Source organism: Triticum dicoccoides, chromosome 7A (assembly GCF_002162155.2).
Source record: "Triticum dicoccoides isolate Atlit2015 ecotype Zavitan chromosome 7A, WEW_v2.0, whole genome shotgun sequence".
Classification (NCBI taxonomy): Eukaryota; Viridiplantae; Streptophyta; class Magnoliopsida; order Poales; family Poaceae; genus Triticum; species Triticum dicoccoides.
Window position 1 is genome coordinate 731,777,611 of NC_041392.1, and position 17,135 is coordinate 731,794,745.

General features: G+C 44.6%; 2 protein-coding genes across 7 annotated transcripts in view; both read left to right on the top strand.

Moving 5' to 3' along the window:
* LOC119331754 (1,4-alpha-glucan-branching enzyme, chloroplastic/amyloplastic-like) overlaps window positions 1–2,324 on the top strand; it is a 6,091-nt gene extending 3,767 nt beyond the window's left edge. For 2 of the 6 annotated variants that reach the window (XM_037604917.1, XM_037604919.1), the window contains one exon: window positions 1,786–2,324. In XM_037604917.1, coding sequence (XP_037460814.1) covers window positions 1,786–2,142 — 357 coding nt within the window. In that variant the 3' untranslated portion in view covers window positions 2,143–2,324. The other 4 variants (XM_037604918.1, XM_037604922.1, XM_037604920.1 and 1 more) reach the window with 4 other exon arrangements.
* A 12,741-nt stretch (window positions 2,325–15,065) lies between these two features.
* The window catches only part of LOC119331753 (1,4-alpha-glucan-branching enzyme, chloroplastic/amyloplastic-like), a 20,221-nt gene continuing 18,151 nt past the window's right edge, over window positions 15,066–17,135 (top strand). The window contains exons 1-4 of the mRNA XM_037604916.1: window positions 15,066–15,257; window positions 15,363–15,432; window positions 15,737–16,003; window positions 16,112–17,021. Coding sequence (XP_037460813.1) covers window positions 15,134–15,257; window positions 15,363–15,432; window positions 15,737–16,003; window positions 16,112–17,021 — 1,371 coding nt within the window. The 5' untranslated portion in view covers window positions 15,066–15,133. The remainder of the gene's footprint in view (window positions 15,258–15,362; window positions 15,433–15,736; window positions 16,004–16,111; window positions 17,022–17,135) is intronic.

Sequence of the window (17,135 nt, forward strand, 5' to 3'; positions counted from 1 at the left end):
CCCACACACACGCACACACAAGCAGGTCGGGATGTTTTGGGGTCCTTTTGCTGGCAAGAATGACAATTCCTCAATTCCTAAGGTATCTTTTTGGAGTGTGTAGGATTTTTTAGGTCGTCAATCTCCACTCTTGTTCCTCTGGTAGACTCCTGTCAATAGTACGGCTTCCCTATGACTCAAAGATATGAAAAAAAATCTATGATTAAATTTAAAGATGTAGTCTTTTTTTTTCCTTGAGTGGTCTCTAATAAATGACTCATCCACTCTAGAATATCATTAGTACCCCAATAGCCCGTCATTATCACCGAATCCTACTTTTGGGCTAAAGATGTCATTTTAGTTGGCAATTGGAACAAGCAAACAAATACAGTATATTTTTGGACTTGTCACCTCAAAGAAGCAAAACTATCTTTCTTGGAAAAAAGACACCCAAAAGGCATCTTAGATCTGATAATTATCAACAAAAACAAAAAAACAGTACAATGGAATGACAATTAGACACAGAATGACAAGTAGAAATAAATACCTTAAAAATCATACTAGCCTCCTTCAGATTGTACACCATCTTTCGGAGATTAAAAATTGCACTCAACCGACAATAAAGGAAAGGGACGCCTAAAAATACCCTCGCCATACTAGGCTTTAAAGACCGCAATAGCCACTCTCTGCTTGAGAAAAGATCTAAAACACGCTGAAGAAGCATCGGTTGGTGCATCACCCCACTTAGTACAAGAGTTGGAGAAACCAAATCATGCCGTAGAAGAACACGTAAGAAGATGTCGAAGTCGCTCCACAAATAGCCAACCATTTGCTCTCCTTGATAGGCACATCAATTGTAAAAATCCGAAGACAGTCAACAAATTTGGCGACGCAAACTCTTACAGGCCCTTCATCGGTGCCTGGTCGAACATCGTTGATGTAGAGAGATGCCGAAGAGACCTTATTCCAACATGCCATCATCGCCATCACTTCGTTAATGCAGCCAGGTATACAAAACTGAGGGGAAAAGAAAAATGAGACAGATGGGTCCCCACTCTTGCGGTCGACGAGGCCAATGGACGGGGAAGAAGAGCAGGACCGAGGCGATGGCATGGAGGAAACCTTTGACCAAAAAATGAGGCACGCAACACCAGGACTTCCCAGGGCGTCACCCATTCTAGTACTACTCTCGTTCAAGCATGCTTAACTTTGTTATTCTGATGGGATTCGTTGCTTTACTGTTGGTATAAACCTTGAAGAAGCAAAACAATCTTAGACTGAAGCATGACTATTATCTTGTAAATCTGTGTCCCTCTTGTATTATTTGTATATAAACTCTTTATCATGTTAGAACAAGTTTGCATCATGTCCATAGGCCAATGATGATGTTTAAAACCTTGGCATAATGAATGTTTGACGATGCTGGCATAATGAAGTTTTGCGGATATATGAAAATCTTAAAACTCAAGCAACAAAGAATATCCATCCATTTGATGTCCAGCAAGGTATAATGTGTGGTCTAGGTTGGTAAGTGTTGCTACGTTTTAGACGTACAAGCACGTAAAGTCTAGGCAATCCTTTCTAAAAAGAGTCTATCTTATCCCTATTGGTCTAGATGCATCGTGCCATTTTAAATTATGTTCGGCTATTGCAAGTTCAAGTATAGAAACATAACTTTCCATGTCTAATTGTAGGATGCAAAATATTTAATGTTTAATTTGCCATACAGAAGTTAGTCTGTTTTTCATGATTCACCGTTGTAACTTATTTCAACCCTACTCATGTCTAGTAACTAAAACTTAATAGGATGCAATTGAAACTACGATTGCACAACAGACGACCCCAAGATCAACTTTGGATGTTGCTTCCGAGATACCCCCCCACATAAGTTCCACAAGCACGTTCGAACATAATTCCCAATTAGAGACAAGCCCATTGAAGTTGCCAATTATTCAAGCTCTTGAGGCTCTACTACTGGCTGAAAGACAGGGTGCAGCTGCACTCCGAGATGCAACTGACATCATGAGGAGGCAAATAGAGCAATCAGATGCACTCCTCACCAAAACCAAACAAGAGATGGATGAAGTTAGAAAGAAGCAAGCGAAGACCGACCAAATTCTTAGGCTTCTAATATCCGGAGCTCAGGGCAATCCCACATCATAATCTTAGTTGAAATGTTGATTCTCTTTGTGAGCTTGTCATGTGAGGATGTGTATGCATGAACTCTTAGATGTATGTCAAACGGATGTGAGTGTAATACGGTGTGAACTAGAAATTATTCATTCTCCAAATTATGTAATAATCAATTCAAATTGTGTGATAATTTATTGCATATGCTTGATTAAGATGCGTTGTCAATTACAAGGTTGCCTAGAAATGATCTGTGCAAGGATGGGCAGCTAATGGTCCGAAGCAAATCCAGGTCGCCAATTGGCTGTATGTTATGACACACGAATTTCATCACAAAGTATATTAATACCACAACAATTTGGGCTGGCCCCATTGACCTAAATATGCCTTAAATGGGTTCTATGATTACGACAATTTAAAGTTTGACATAGAGCGATGCCACCTAAGCGGGCCGGCGCGGGCTGGCACAGATGCAGACCCCGTATAATGGACCCGTAAAAAAGCATATTCGTGGAATATGCTTTTTTACGGGTCGGCTTCTGCGGGTTCTGATCTGACGCAGCCCCTCCCAGCCCGCAAAACTTAAATTTGCAACATAAATTGATCTAGCATAATGCTTTTCTTTGCTTTTGCAACAACATTAGATACAAAAGATATCACAAATCTTGGCTAGAATAGCAAAAACAAAGAAAACAAGAACCACAAGTATGCATTTCAGAAGATATCCAACTTCCATAACTGCTCCCACTAGTTGAAGCAATATCTTCTTCATGCACTCATTGTTGATCTGCGAATTCTTGATCCTGCTTTCTTCATTCTTCATCTTTGGTTTCAAAGAAGTAGACGTTGCTTCCCCTCTAGTTGCACTAACATCTATTAAATTTCTTTCTATCAACAAATCAATGTATTGGCCTTCCCCAAACCAAAATGAGCATCCTTCGTCCTACACAAAAGAAGCTCACAGTGAGCTACCGCAATCGAACTAAAGAATGAGTCATGAAACGAGCTACCGCAAGTGCATGTACCCCGTCGTTTTCGCATTTGAAGAACACCCATCCGGGGTGCTTCGGCGTGCTCGAAGTGAGCCGCAGCACTTTCCGCGTGCAGTCGTTGATGGGTTTCGTAGTAATTTCAACAATTTTCCTACGCACACACAGGATCATGTGATGCATAGCAACGAGGGGAGAGTGTTGTCTACGTACCCAACGCAGACCGACTGCGGAAGCGATGACACGACGTAGAGGAAGTAGTCGTACGTCTTCACGATCCAACCGATCAAGCACCGAAGCTACGGCACCTCCGAGTTCGAGCACACGTTCAGCTCGATGACGATCCCCGGACTCCGATCCAGCAAAGTGTCGGGGAAGAGTTTCGTCAGCACGACGGCGTGGCGACGATCTTGATGAACTACAGCAGCAGGGCTTCGCCTAAACTCCGCTACAGTATTATCGAGGAATATGGTGGCAGGGGGCACCGCACACGGCTAAGGAATAGATCACGTGGATCAACTTGTGTCAACTTGTGTGTTTAGAGGTGCCTCTACCTCAGTATATAAAGGAGCCAAGGGGGGAGGGGGCGCCGGCCAAGAGAGAGAGGCGCAGGAGGAGTCCTACTCCTACCGGGAGTAGGACTCCCCCCCCCCCAATCCTATTCCAACTAGGATTCCCAAGGGGGAAAGAGGGAGAGGGGTGGCCGGCCACCTCTCCTAGTCCTAATAGGACTAGGGGAAGGGGGGAGGCGCGCAGCCCCCTTGGGCTGCCCCTTTCTCCTTTCCACTAAGGCCCATGATGGCCCATATGGCTCCCGGGGGGTTCCGGTAACCTCCCGGTAACCCGGTAAAATCCCGATTTCACCCGGAACACTTCCGATATCCAAATATAGGCTTCCAATATATCAATCTTTACGTCTCGACCATTTCGAGACTCCTCGTCATGTCCGTGATCACATCCGGGACTCCGAACAACCTTCGGTACATCAAAATATATAAACTCATAATATAACTGTCATCGTAACCTTAAGCGTGCGGACCCTACGGGTTCGAGAACAATGTAGACATGACCGAGACACGTCTCTGGTCAATAACCAATAGCGGGACCTGGATGCCCATATTGGCTCCTACATATTCTACGAAGATCTTTATCGGTCAGACCGCATAACAACATACGTTCTTCCCTTTGTCATCGGTATGTTACTTGCCCGAGATTCGATCGTCGGTATCCAATACCTAGTTCAATCTCGTTACCGGCAAGTCTCTTTACTCGTTCCGTAATACATCATCTCATAACTAACATATTAGTTGTAATGCTTGCAAGGCTTATGTGATGTGTATTACCGAGAGGGCCCAGAGATACCTCTCCGACAATCGGAGTGACAAATCCTAATCTCGAAATACGCCAACCCAACATCGACCATTGGAGACACCCGTAGTACTCCTTTATAATCACCCAGTTACGTTGTGACGTTTGGTAGTACCCAAAGTGTTCCTCCGGTAAACGGGAGTTGCATAAACTCATAGTCATAGGAACATGTATAAGTCATGAAGAAAGCAATAGCAACATACTAAACGATCGGGTGCTAAGCTAATGGAATGGGTCATGTCAATCAGATCATTCTGCTAATGATGTGACCTCGTTAATCAAATAACAACTCATTGTTCATGGTTAGGAAACATAACCATCTTTGATTAACGAGCTAGTCAAGTAGAGGCATACTAGTGACACTTTGTTTGTCTATGTATTCACACATGTATTATGTTTCCGGTAAATACAATTCTAGCATGAATAATAAACATTTATCATGATTATAAGGAAATAAATAATAACTTTATTATTGCCTCTAGGGCATATTTCCTTCAGTCTCCCACTTGCACTAGAGTCAATAATCTAGATTACACTGTAATGATTCTAACACCCATGGAGCTTTGGTGCTGATCATGTTTTGCTCGTGGAAGAGGCTTAGTCAACGGGTCTGCAACATTCAGATCCGTATGTATCTTGCAAATCTCTATGTCTCCCACCTGGACTAGATCCCAGATGGAGTTGAAGCGTATCTTGATGTGTTTGGTCCTTTTGTGAAATCTGGATTCCTTTGCCAAGGCAATTGCACCAGTATTGTCACAAAAGATTTTCATTGGACCCGATGCACTAGGTATGACACCTAGATCGGATATGAACTCCTTCATCCAGACTCCTTCATTTGTTGCTTCCGAAGCAGCTATGTATTCCGCTTCACATGTAGATCCCGCTACGACGCTTTGTTTAGAACTGCACCAACTGACAGCTCCACCGTTTAATGTAAACACGTATCCGGTTTGCGATTTAGAATCGTCCGGATCAGTGTCAAAGCTTGCATCAACGTAACCTTTTACGATGAGCTCTTTGTCACCTCCATATACGAGAAACATATCCTTAGTCCTTTTCAGGTATTTCAGGATGTTCTTGACCGCTGTCCAGTGATCCACTCCTGGATTACTTTGGTACCTCCCTGCTAAACTTATAGCAAGGCACACATCAGGTCTGGTACACAGCATTGCATACATGATAGAGCCTATGGCTGATGCATAGGGAACATCTTTCATATTCTCTCTATCTTCTGCAGTGGTCGGGCATTGAGTCTTACTCAATTTCATACCTTGTAATACAGGCAAGAATCCTTTCTTTGCTTGATCCATTTTGAATTTCTTCAAAATCTTGTCAAGGTATGTGCTTTGTGAAAGTCCAATTAAGCGTCTTGATCTATCTCTATAGATCTTAATGTCTAATATGTAAGCAGCTTCACCGAGGTCTTTCATTGAAAAACTTTTATTCAAGTATCCCTTTATGCTATTCAGAAATTCTATATCATTTCCAATCAGTAATATGTCATCCACATATAATATCAGAAATGCTACAGAGCTCCCACTCACTTTCTTGTAAATACAGGCTTCTCCGAAAGTCTGTATAAAACCAAATGCTTTGATCACACTATCAAAACGTTTATTCCAACTCCGAGAGGCTTGCACCAGTCCATAAATGGATCGCTGGAGCTTGCACACTTTGTTAGCTTCCTTTGGATCGACAAAACCTTCTGGTTGCATCATATACAACTCTTCTTCCAGAAATCCATTCAGGAATGCAGTTTTGACATCCATCTGCCAAATTTCATAATCATAAAATGCGGCAATTGCTAACATGATTCGGACAGACTTAAGCATCGCTACGGGTGAGAAGGTCTCATCGTAGTCAATCCCTTGAACTTGCCGAAAACCTTTTGCGACAAGTCGAGCTTTGTAGACAGTAACATTACCATCAGCGTCAGTCTTCTTCTTAAAGATCCATTTATTCTCAATTGCTTGCCGATCATCGGGCAAGTCAACCAAAGTCCATACTTTGTTCTCATACATGGATCCCATCTCAGATTTCATGGCTTCAAGCCACTTTGCGGAATCTGGGCTCACCATCGCTTCTTCATAGTTCGTAGGTTCATCATGATCTAGTATCATGACTTCCAGAATAGGATTACCGTACCACTCTGGTGTGGATCTTACTCTCGTTGATCTACGAGGTTCAGCAGTATCTTGATCTGAAGTTTCATGATCATTATCATTGGCTTCTTCACTAACTGGTGTAGGTGTCACTGAAACAGTTTTCTGTGATGAACTACTCTCCAGTAAGGGAGCAGGTACAGTTAACTCGTCAAGTTCTACTTTCCTCCCACTCACTTCTTTCGAGAGAAACTCCTTCTCTAGAAAGGATCCATTCTTAGCAACGAATGTCTTGCCTTCGGATCTGTGATAGAAGGTGTACCCAATAGTCTCCTTTGAGTATCCTATGAAGACACATTTCTCCGATTTGGGTTCGAGCTTATCAGGTTGAAGCTTTTTCACATAAGCATCGCAGCCCCAAACTTTAAGAAACGACAACTTTGGTTTCTTGCCAAACCACAGTTCATAAGGCGTCGTCTCAACGGATTTTGATGGTGCCCTATTTAACGTGAATGCGGCCGTCTCTAAAGCATATCCCCAAAATGATAGCGGTAAATCAGTAAGAGACATCATAGATCGCACCATATCTAGTAAAGTACGATTACGACGTTCGGACACACCATTACGCTGTGGTGTTCCGGGTGGCGTGAGTTGCGAAACTATTCCACAGTTTTTCAAATGTACACCAAACTCGTAACTCAAATATTCTCCTCCACGATCAGATCGTAGAAACTTTATTTTCTTGTTACGATGATTTTCAACTTCACTCTGAAATTCTTTGAACTTTTCAAATATTTCAGACTTATGTTTCATTAAGTAGATATACCCATATCTGCTTAAATCATCTGTGAAGGTGAGAAAATAACGATATCCGCCACGAGCCTCAATATTCATCGGGCCACATACATCGGTATGTATGATTTCCAACAAATCTGTTGCTCTCTCCATAGTACCGGAGAACGGTGTTTTAGTCATCTTGCCCATAAGGCACGGTTCGCAAGTCCTAAGTGATTCATAATCAAGTGGTTCCAAAAGTCCATCAGCATGGAGTTTCTTCATGCGCTTTATACCGATATGACCTAAACGACAGTGCCACAAATAAGTTGCACTTTCATTATCAACTCTGCATCTTTTGGCTTCAACATTATGAATATGTGTATTACTACTATCGAGATTCAATAAGAATAGACCACTCTTCAAGGGTGCATGACCATAAAAGATATTACTCATATAAATAGAACAACCATTATTCTCTGATTTAAATGAATAACCGTCTTGCATTAAACAAGATCCAGATATAATGTTCATGCTCAACGCTGGCACCAAATAACAATTACTTAGGTCTAATATTAATCCCGAAGGTAGATGTAGAGGTAGCGTGCCGACTGCGATTACATCGACTTTGGAACCATTTCCCACGCGCATCGTCACCTCGTCCTTAGCCAATGTTCGCTTAATCCGTAGCCCCTGTTTCGAGTTGCAAATATTAGCAACCGAACCAGTATCAAATACCCAGGTGCTACTGCGAGCATTGGTAAGGTAAACATCAATAACATGTATATCACATATACCTTTGTTCACCTTGCCATCCTTCTTATCCGCCAAATACTTGGGGCAGTTCCGCTTCCAGTGACCAGTCTGCTTGCAGTAGAAGCACTCAGTTTCAGGCTTAGGTCCAGACTTGGGTTTCTTCTCTTGAGCAGCAACTTACTTGCCGTTCTTCTTGAAGTTCCCCTTTTCTTCCCTTTGCCCTTTTTCTTGAAACTAGTGGTCTTGTTAACCATCAACACTTGATGCTCCTTCTTGATTTCTACCTCCGCAGCTTTCAGCATTGCGAAGAGCTCGGGAATAGTCTTGTTCATCCCTTGCATATTATAGTTCATCACGAAGCTCTTGTAGCTTGGTGGTAGTGATTGGAGAATTCTGTCAATAACGCAATCATCTGGAAGATTAACTCCCAATTGAATCAAGTGATTATTATACCTAGACATTTTGAGTATATGCTCACTGACAGAACTGTTCTCCTCCATCTTGCAGCTATAGAACTTATTGGAGACTTCATATCTCTCAATTCGGGCATTTGCTTGAAATATTAACTTCAACTCCTGGAACATCTCATATGCTCCATGACGTTCAAAACGTCGTTGAAGTCCCGATTCTAAGCCGTAAAGCATGGCACACTGAACTATCGAGTAGTCATCAGCTTTGTTCTGCCAGACATTCATAACATCTAGTGTTGCTCCAGCAGCAGGCCTGGCACCCAGCGGTGCTTCCAGGACGTAATTTTTCTGTGCAGCAATGAGGATAATCCTCAAGTTACGGACCCAGTCCGTGTAATTGCTACCATCATCTTTCAACTTTGCTTTCTCAAGGAACGCATTAAAATTCAACGGAACAACAGCACGAGCCATCTATCTACAATAAACATAAACATGCAAGATACTATCAGGTACTAAGTTCATGATAAATTTAAGTTCAATTAATCATATTATTTAAGAACTCCCACTTAGATAGACATCCCTCTAATCCTCTAAGTGATTACGTGATCCAAATCAACTAAACCATGACCGATCATCACGTGAGATGGAGTAGTTTTCAATGGTGAACATCGTTATGTTGATCATATCTACTATATGATTCACGCTCGACCTTTCGGTCTCCGTGTTCCGAGGCCATATCTGCATATGCTAGGCTCGTCAAGTTTAACCTGAGTATTCTGCGTGTGCAAAACTGGCTTGCACCCGTTGTAGATGGACGTAGAGCTTATCACACCCGATCATCACGTGGTGTCTGGGCACGATGAACTTTGGCAACGGTGCATACTCAGGGAGAACACTTCTTGATAATTTAGTGAGAGATCATCTTATAATGCTACAGTCAATCAAAGCAAGATAAGATGCATAAAAAGATAAACATCACATGCAATCAATATAAGTGATATGATATGGTCATCATCATCTTGTGCTTGTGATCTCCATCTCCGAAGCACCGTCATGATCACCATCATCACCGGCGCGACACCTTGATCTCCATCGTAGCATCGTTGTCGTCTCGCCAATCTTATGCTTCCACGACTATCACTACCGTTTAGTAATAAAGTAAAGCATTACATCGCGATTGCATTGCATACAATAAAGCGACAACCATATGGCTCCTGCCAGTTGCCGATAACTCGGTTACAAAACATGATCATCTCATACAATAAAATTCAGCATCATGCTTTGACCATATCACATCACAACATGCCCTGCAAAAACAAGTTAGACGTCCTCTACTTTGTTGTTGCATGTTTTACGTGGCTGCTACGGGCTTAAGTAAGAACCAATCTCACCTACGCATCAAAACCACAACGATAGTTTGTCAAATAGACTCCGTTTTAACCTTCGCAAGGACCGGGCGTAGCCATACTTGGTTCAACTAAAGTTGGAGAGACAGTCGCCCGCAAGCCATCTCTGTGCAAAGCACGTCAAGGGAACCGGTCTCGCGTAAGCGTACGCGTAAGGTTGGTCCGGGTCGTCTCGTGCAACAATACCGCCGAACCAAAGTATGACATGCTGGTAGGCAGTATGACTTGTATCGTCCACAACTCACTTGTGTTCTACTCGTGCATATAACATCAACATAAATAACCTAGGCTCGGATGCCACTGATGGGTTTCGTAGTAATTTCAAAAAAATTCCTACGCACACACAGGATCATGTGATGCATAGCAACGAGGGGAGAGTGTTGTCTACGTACCCAACGCAGACCGACTGCGGAAGCGATGACACGACGTAGAGGAAGTAGTCGTACGTCTTCACGATCCAACCGATCAAGCACCGAAGCTACGGCACCTCCGAGTTCGAGCACACGTTCAGCTCGATGACGATCCCCGGACTCTGATCCAGCAAAGTGTCGGGGAAGAGTTTCGTCAGCACGACGGCGTGGCGACGATCTTGATGAACTACAGCAGCAGGGCTTCGCCTAAACTCCGCTACAGTATTATCGAGGAATATGGTGGCAGGGGGCACCGCACACGGCTAAGGAATAGATCACGTGGATCAACTTGTGTCAACTTGTGTGTTTAGAGGTGCCTCTACCTCAGTATATAAAGGAGCCAAGGGGGGAGGGGGCGCCGGCCAAGAGAGAGAGGCGCAGGAGGAGTCCTACTCCTACCGGGAGTAGGACTCCCCCCCCCCCAATCCTATTCCAACTAGGATTCCCAAGGGGGAAAGAGGGAGAGGGGTGGCCGGCCACCTCTCCTAGTCCTAATAGGACTAGGGGAAGGGGGGAGGCGCGCAGCCCCCTTGGGCTGCCCCTTTCTCCTTTCCACTAAGGCCCATGATGGCCCATATGGCTCCCGGGGGGTTCCGGTAACCTCCCGGTAACCCGGTAAAATCCCGATTTCACCCGGAACACTTCCGATATCCAAATATAGGCTTCCAATATATCAATCTTTACGTCTCGACCATTTCGAGACTCCTCGTCATGTCCGTGATCACATCCGGGACTCCGAACAACCTTCGGTACATCAAAATATATAAACTCATAATATAACTGTCATCGTAACCTTAAGCGTGCGGACCCTACGGGTTCGAGAACAATGTAGACATGACCGAGACACGTCTCTGGTCAATAACCAATAGCGGGACCTGGATGCCCATATTGGCTCCTACATATTCTACGAAGATCTTTATCGGTCAGACCGCATAACAACATACGTTGTTCCCTTTGTCATCGGTATGTTACTTGTCCGAGATTCGATCGTCGGTATCCAATACCTAGTTCAATCTCGTTACCGGCAAGTCTCTTTACTCGTTCCGTAATACATCATCTCATAACTAACATATTAGTTGTAATGCTTGCAAGGCTTATGTGATGTGTATTACCGAGAGGGCCCAGAGATACCTCTCCGACAATCGGAGTGACAAATCCTAATCTCGAAATACGCCAACCCAACATCGACCATTGGAGACACCTGTGGTACTCCTTTATAATCACCCAGTTACGTTGTGACGTTTGGTAGTACCCAAAGTGTTCCTCCGGTAAACGGGAGTTGCATAATCTCATAGTCATAGGAACATGTATAAGTCATGAAGAAAGCAATAGCAACATACTAAACGATCGGGTGCTAAGCTAATGGAATGGGTCATGTCAATCAGATCATTCTGCTAATGATGTGACCTCGTTAATCAAATAACAACTCATTGTTCATGGTTAGGAAACATAACCATCTTTGATTAACGAGCTAGTCAAGTAGAGGCATACTAGTGACACTTTGTTTGTCTATGTATTCACACATGTATTATGTTTCCGGTAAATACAATTCTAGCATGAATAATAAACATTTATCATGATTATAAGGAAATAAATAATAACTTTATTATTGCCTCTAGGGCATATTTCCTTCAGTCGTCGCACTCTATGAGCGGCATCGGCAAGCCACAAAGACGCTGCGCGAGCACCGAGCCCGATGGACGGCCGGACGAGTCCATGCCCGCAAACCTTCGGCAACGGCGGGCGGACGAACTCGCACCTGCATGCGGTGATGCGCCCTTGCCTGGGCTGCGGGAGAGGCTCCCCGACCACTCCATAGCTTGGGGCAGCAATCAGCGGCCGGAAAAAGCCAAATCCGGCGGCCCGCGATGAACTGCCGCAGATCTGCAAATCGGGCGGCCCGCCGACGCAGGGGGGAAGGGGGGAGGCCTCGTGCGCGTGGCGGCCTTCCAGCATGCTCCTGCCGGCTGCGGTCGCCGGAATCTTGGGCGGCGGCCGGCGGCGGTGCGAGAGGGGAGAGGAGAGGTGGTTGGTGGGAGAAAGCGCGGGATGAAATGTCCCCCCACCAACCGCTTCCGCTTATATACAGGGCACCACAGCCGCGAGGGGGAAACCCGCGTTTTCCCGGGTTGGGCTCGGGATTTTGCCGCGCCCCTTAAAAAATTTTGCGGGCCGGGGCGGGATGCGGGGTCTGCTCGGGCGGGTTTTTCCGTCCGGCCCGCATTTTGACGGTTATTTTACGGGTCGGGGCGGGGTGCGGGGTCTGCTAGAGTTGCTCTTAGACATTTGTCATAAAAGGGCGCCATTTGTCATAAAAGGGCGCCACATCGAATGATTACATTGTTCTCCACGTGGAGTCAACTGGCGTGCTAGCAATCAGGGTCTGACGCCGAGCTATTCTACGATGGAAATAGTGACGGTTTCCTAGTATATTCATGGCAGGAACTTTCTGTCATAGAATTCACAGAACCCTCTTCATCATGGAAAATGTCACGCGCGCCTATGATGAGAAAAAAGATGTTTCGTCTAAAAAAACCATCTATGACGCGACATTGCCATTGTGGAGGTGGCAATTAATTCGATGCTGTAAGCATAATATGGAGCGTGCACCTTCTCTCTATGGGGAATTCCCAATAGACGCGAGACTAGAAGACCCAATTTGCCGTATGTATCTAAAAAAAGACCCAATTGGTGTATGTATCTCACTGTTCCGTGAAACTTTCGCGTTCCTTTTCCTTTTCGGATACTGGTGTGTCCCTCATGGCGAGTGGTGATAATGTTTTTCTCAATGGTGTATTGTAATACTAACAAAAAGAAAACTACCCCCTCTCATGTTGCTCCACGTGCAACGGGGAAGGAACCCTAGCCGCCGTCTAACCCCTCCCCCTCCCCTCGGTCATCTCCTCTCTTCCTCCTAGGACTCCGCCAAAGGGCACGGCCTGGCTAAACCCGACGGGCGTCCCCGACGGCAGGGCGTCCTCGTCTCTTCACAAGGTGGGATCGATGTGGGCTGGTGCTGCCAATGCAACACATGTGTAGGGGCGCGACGGTATGCCAAGGCGGTGATGACGCAAGGGGGTGACGGCGGCTACGGCATTCTTCCGCTCTTCTATCGTGGAGGGCCCCATGGATTCAATGGGAAGTGACTGCTTCCCTTCTTGATGACCGACGAGTGGCGCCAACGCGTTTTGGCATGGGTGAGAAGTTTGGCACATGATGTTGGGGTACCCGGTCAACTCTCAGGCGGACTCCGTGGTGGCGATGGTGGCTACACTTCTTGGTCATGTGGACCACAAGGGGTTTGGGGCAGATGGCCCTGGCTTGCTTTTTATATTATATACTATATAATAGTGGGACAAAAGTCTAGTTTCTTTCTCTCGCTAACTGACACGAAACCTGTAATTATTTTTGTGCTGTTCTAGACAAGTGAGGGCCTAAGCTTGCCCAGAAACGGCACGGGCTCTCCCCGACCGTCCACTGGCACTCCGGCCCCGTCGTCCTCGTGCCTCCAGCTCGTTGCTTCCACTCCACTCTTCTGCCGGAAGCGGCCAAGCAGAGAGAAAAGCTCCTCCTCCGGCCGTTATAAGGCACGCCGGGTCACGAGCTCCATGGAAAATGGGACTTTCGTCCGCCACCGAGGCTGACAGCTCCACCGCCCTCGGTTGCGCCGTTGACGACGATGATGTGCCTCAGCTCCTCTCTCCTGCCGCGCCCGTCTCCCGCTGCTGACCGGCCGCCTCCCGGGATCATCGCGGTGAGCCGAGATTTGTTATGTTTTACTAATTGTTTCTGCGTTCTCCGGCGTGGCCCCGGCGAGGTCCTGATGCGGTGGGTCTCCTCTCGAGCAGGGTGGCGGCGGCGGTGGCAAGCGACTGAGCGTGGTGCCGTCCGTCCCGTTTCTGCTTCACTGGTCGTGGCCACGGAAGGTAGACATCATTTCTTTCCCTGTGTCGCTGTGTTATCGCTGTGCAGGACACCGTTTTGGGTCCGGGTTCAGCGACTGGATGAAGACTCCCTTAAATTTCTTTACATATCTGCGGTTCATATTTTATCCCTGCAGTATTTCAAGTTTTCTGCCGTATTACTTGTAATGATTGTGCCCAAATATGCATATATACGTGTACCGTGTCAATACATAGGCACATGATCATGTGCAATACCAAAAAATGTTGCTCTGTGCCATAGTCCACCCGTGCTTACACTCCGGATCACACATTCTCTGACATTTTTTTCGGAGATATATGTGTCGCTTTTATTGTTAAGTGATGATTGATGTGACTACTTAACTCTAACTACTCTTTGTTTTTTTTGCAGGTGAAGCACTCTATGTATTTAAACATAGTATCCAATGTCGTCCCCGTTCTTTTCGTGTGTTTGGATTTTTGTTAGTGTGTCTCGATGTGTCATCATAAATATGACTTAAAAATTGCAAAGATCAAATCTTCATGAATAAAAGAACAAATATTGTGACCTGTGTTGAGAAACAAGTTTAGCATTCAAAATCTTTTTTTTAGAAAAAAACAATTGCATGGAAATTGACATCAACACATACACCAAACATGAACATGTCAAAAAGAACATAGTTTTATCAGTTTTCTATGTTTCCTCTATTGTTAATCCTGGAAGTCCTATACTAGACACACATGATCATTTGTTGTATATACATTGCTTGTTTAGTCAAATATGCACTCGCTCTAATTAACTGTACTTCATTTATGGAAGGCCAAGAGCAAGTCTTCTGTTTCTGTGACTGCACGAGGAAACAAAATCGCGGCAACAACTGGATATGGTTCTGACCACCTTCCCATGTACGATCTGGAACCAAAGTTGGCTGAACTCAAAGACCACTTCAACTATACGATGAAAAGGTACCTTGAACAGAAACTTCTGATTGAGAAACATGAGGGAGGCCTAGAGGAATTCTCTAAAGGTGAGCTTTGTTCATGCATTCAAAATGCTCACATCACGAAATGACTTGTTTATACCAGTACAAACATTATCTACTTTTGTGTTTCTGGCCTTCGATGTGTTGTAGGCTATTTGAAGTTTGGGATCAACACAGAGCATGATGCATCCGTGTATAGGGAATGGGCTCCTGCAGCAGAGTAAGTTCAACACATAGCACATTGGCAACTATTATTATTCAATGGTACTGGGTTAAGTATGCAATACCGATGAAGTTGTCTAAGAACTATTTTCCATATTTGTTGCTAGTGAGATGGCTTGCCTTGTCTGGTACTAGCTAGTAATTAAAGAATAGACAAATGTTCCAAGTTTCTCACTCACGTCATAATCCACTCTTTTGTGGCCATAGTTGGCTGTCACTCATTTCGTTTACGCAAATACTTACTTTCACTATCTTTAGTAAATCCGTGCATTTACTTGCAACTGTTTACTTTATGGGTGTAGAGAAGCACAACTTGTTGGTGACTTCAACAACTGGAATGGTTCTGGGCACAAGATGACAAAGGATAATTTTGGCGTTTGGTCAATCAGGATTTCCAATGTCAATGGGAAACCTGCCATCCCTCACAATTCCAAGGTTAAATTTCGATTTAGGCACGATGGAGTATGGGTTGAACGGATTCCAGCATGGATTCGTTATGCAACTGTTACTGCCTCTAAATCTGGAGCTCCATACGATGGTGTTCACTGGGATCCACCAACTACCGAAAGGTCTACTTTTAGTAGCTTGAGAGCAAGGATTCTAAATAATGCCCAATTAAAATAAAATACAAAAAAAAATAATGCAGTGTTATGATAGTTTTATTGTTCATTTTGCAGGTATGTATTCAACCATCCTCGACCTCCAAAGCCTGATGTTCCACGTATCTATGAGGCTCATGTGGGGGTGAGTGGTCGAAAGCTTGAAGTAGGCACATACAGGGAATTTGCAGACAACGTGTTACCGCGCTTAAGGGCAACTAACTACAACACAGTTCAGTTGATGGGAATCATGGAACATTCTGACGCTGCTTCTTTTGGGTATTACGTGACGAATTTCTTCGCAGTTAGCAGCAGATCAGGCACACCAGAGGACCTCAAATATCTTATTGACAAGGCACATAGTCTTGGATTGTGTGTTCTGATGGATGTTGTCCACAGCCATGCGAGCAATAATGTGATAGACGGTCTCAATGGCTATGATGTTGGACAAAGTGCACACGAATCCTATTTCTACACAGGAGACAAGGGCTATAATGAGATGTGGAATGGCCGCATGTTCAACTATGCCAATTGGGAGGTCCTAAGATTCCTTCTTTCCAATTTGAGATATTGGATGGACGAATTCATGTTTGATGGCTTCCGATTTGTTGGGGTTACATCGATGCTATATAATCACAATGGTATCAATATGTCATTCACTGGAAATTACAAAGAGTATTTTGGTTTGGATACCAATGTAGATGCAGTTGTTTATATGATGCTCGTGAACCATTTAATGCACAAACTCTACCCAGAAGCAATTGTTGTGGCAGTAGATGTTTCAGGCATGCCAGTTCTTTGTTGGCCAGTTGATGAAGGTGGATTAGGGTTTGACTATCGCCAGGCTATGACTATTCCCGATAGATGGATTGACTGCTTGGAGAACAAAGGTGATCAACAATGGTCAATGAGTAGTGTAATATCACAAACATTGACTAACAAGCGATATCCGGAAAAGTTCATTGCATATGCTGAGAGGCAAAATCATGTATGTTTCTCCCCTTTTTTGTTGTGCATGAGTGTGTTCTCTTTGAGGGCTGAGGGCGGGGTGGTCGTTCTAATGGCGGGTACTTTCTTTGCATGGTTGGCAAATTTATTAAAT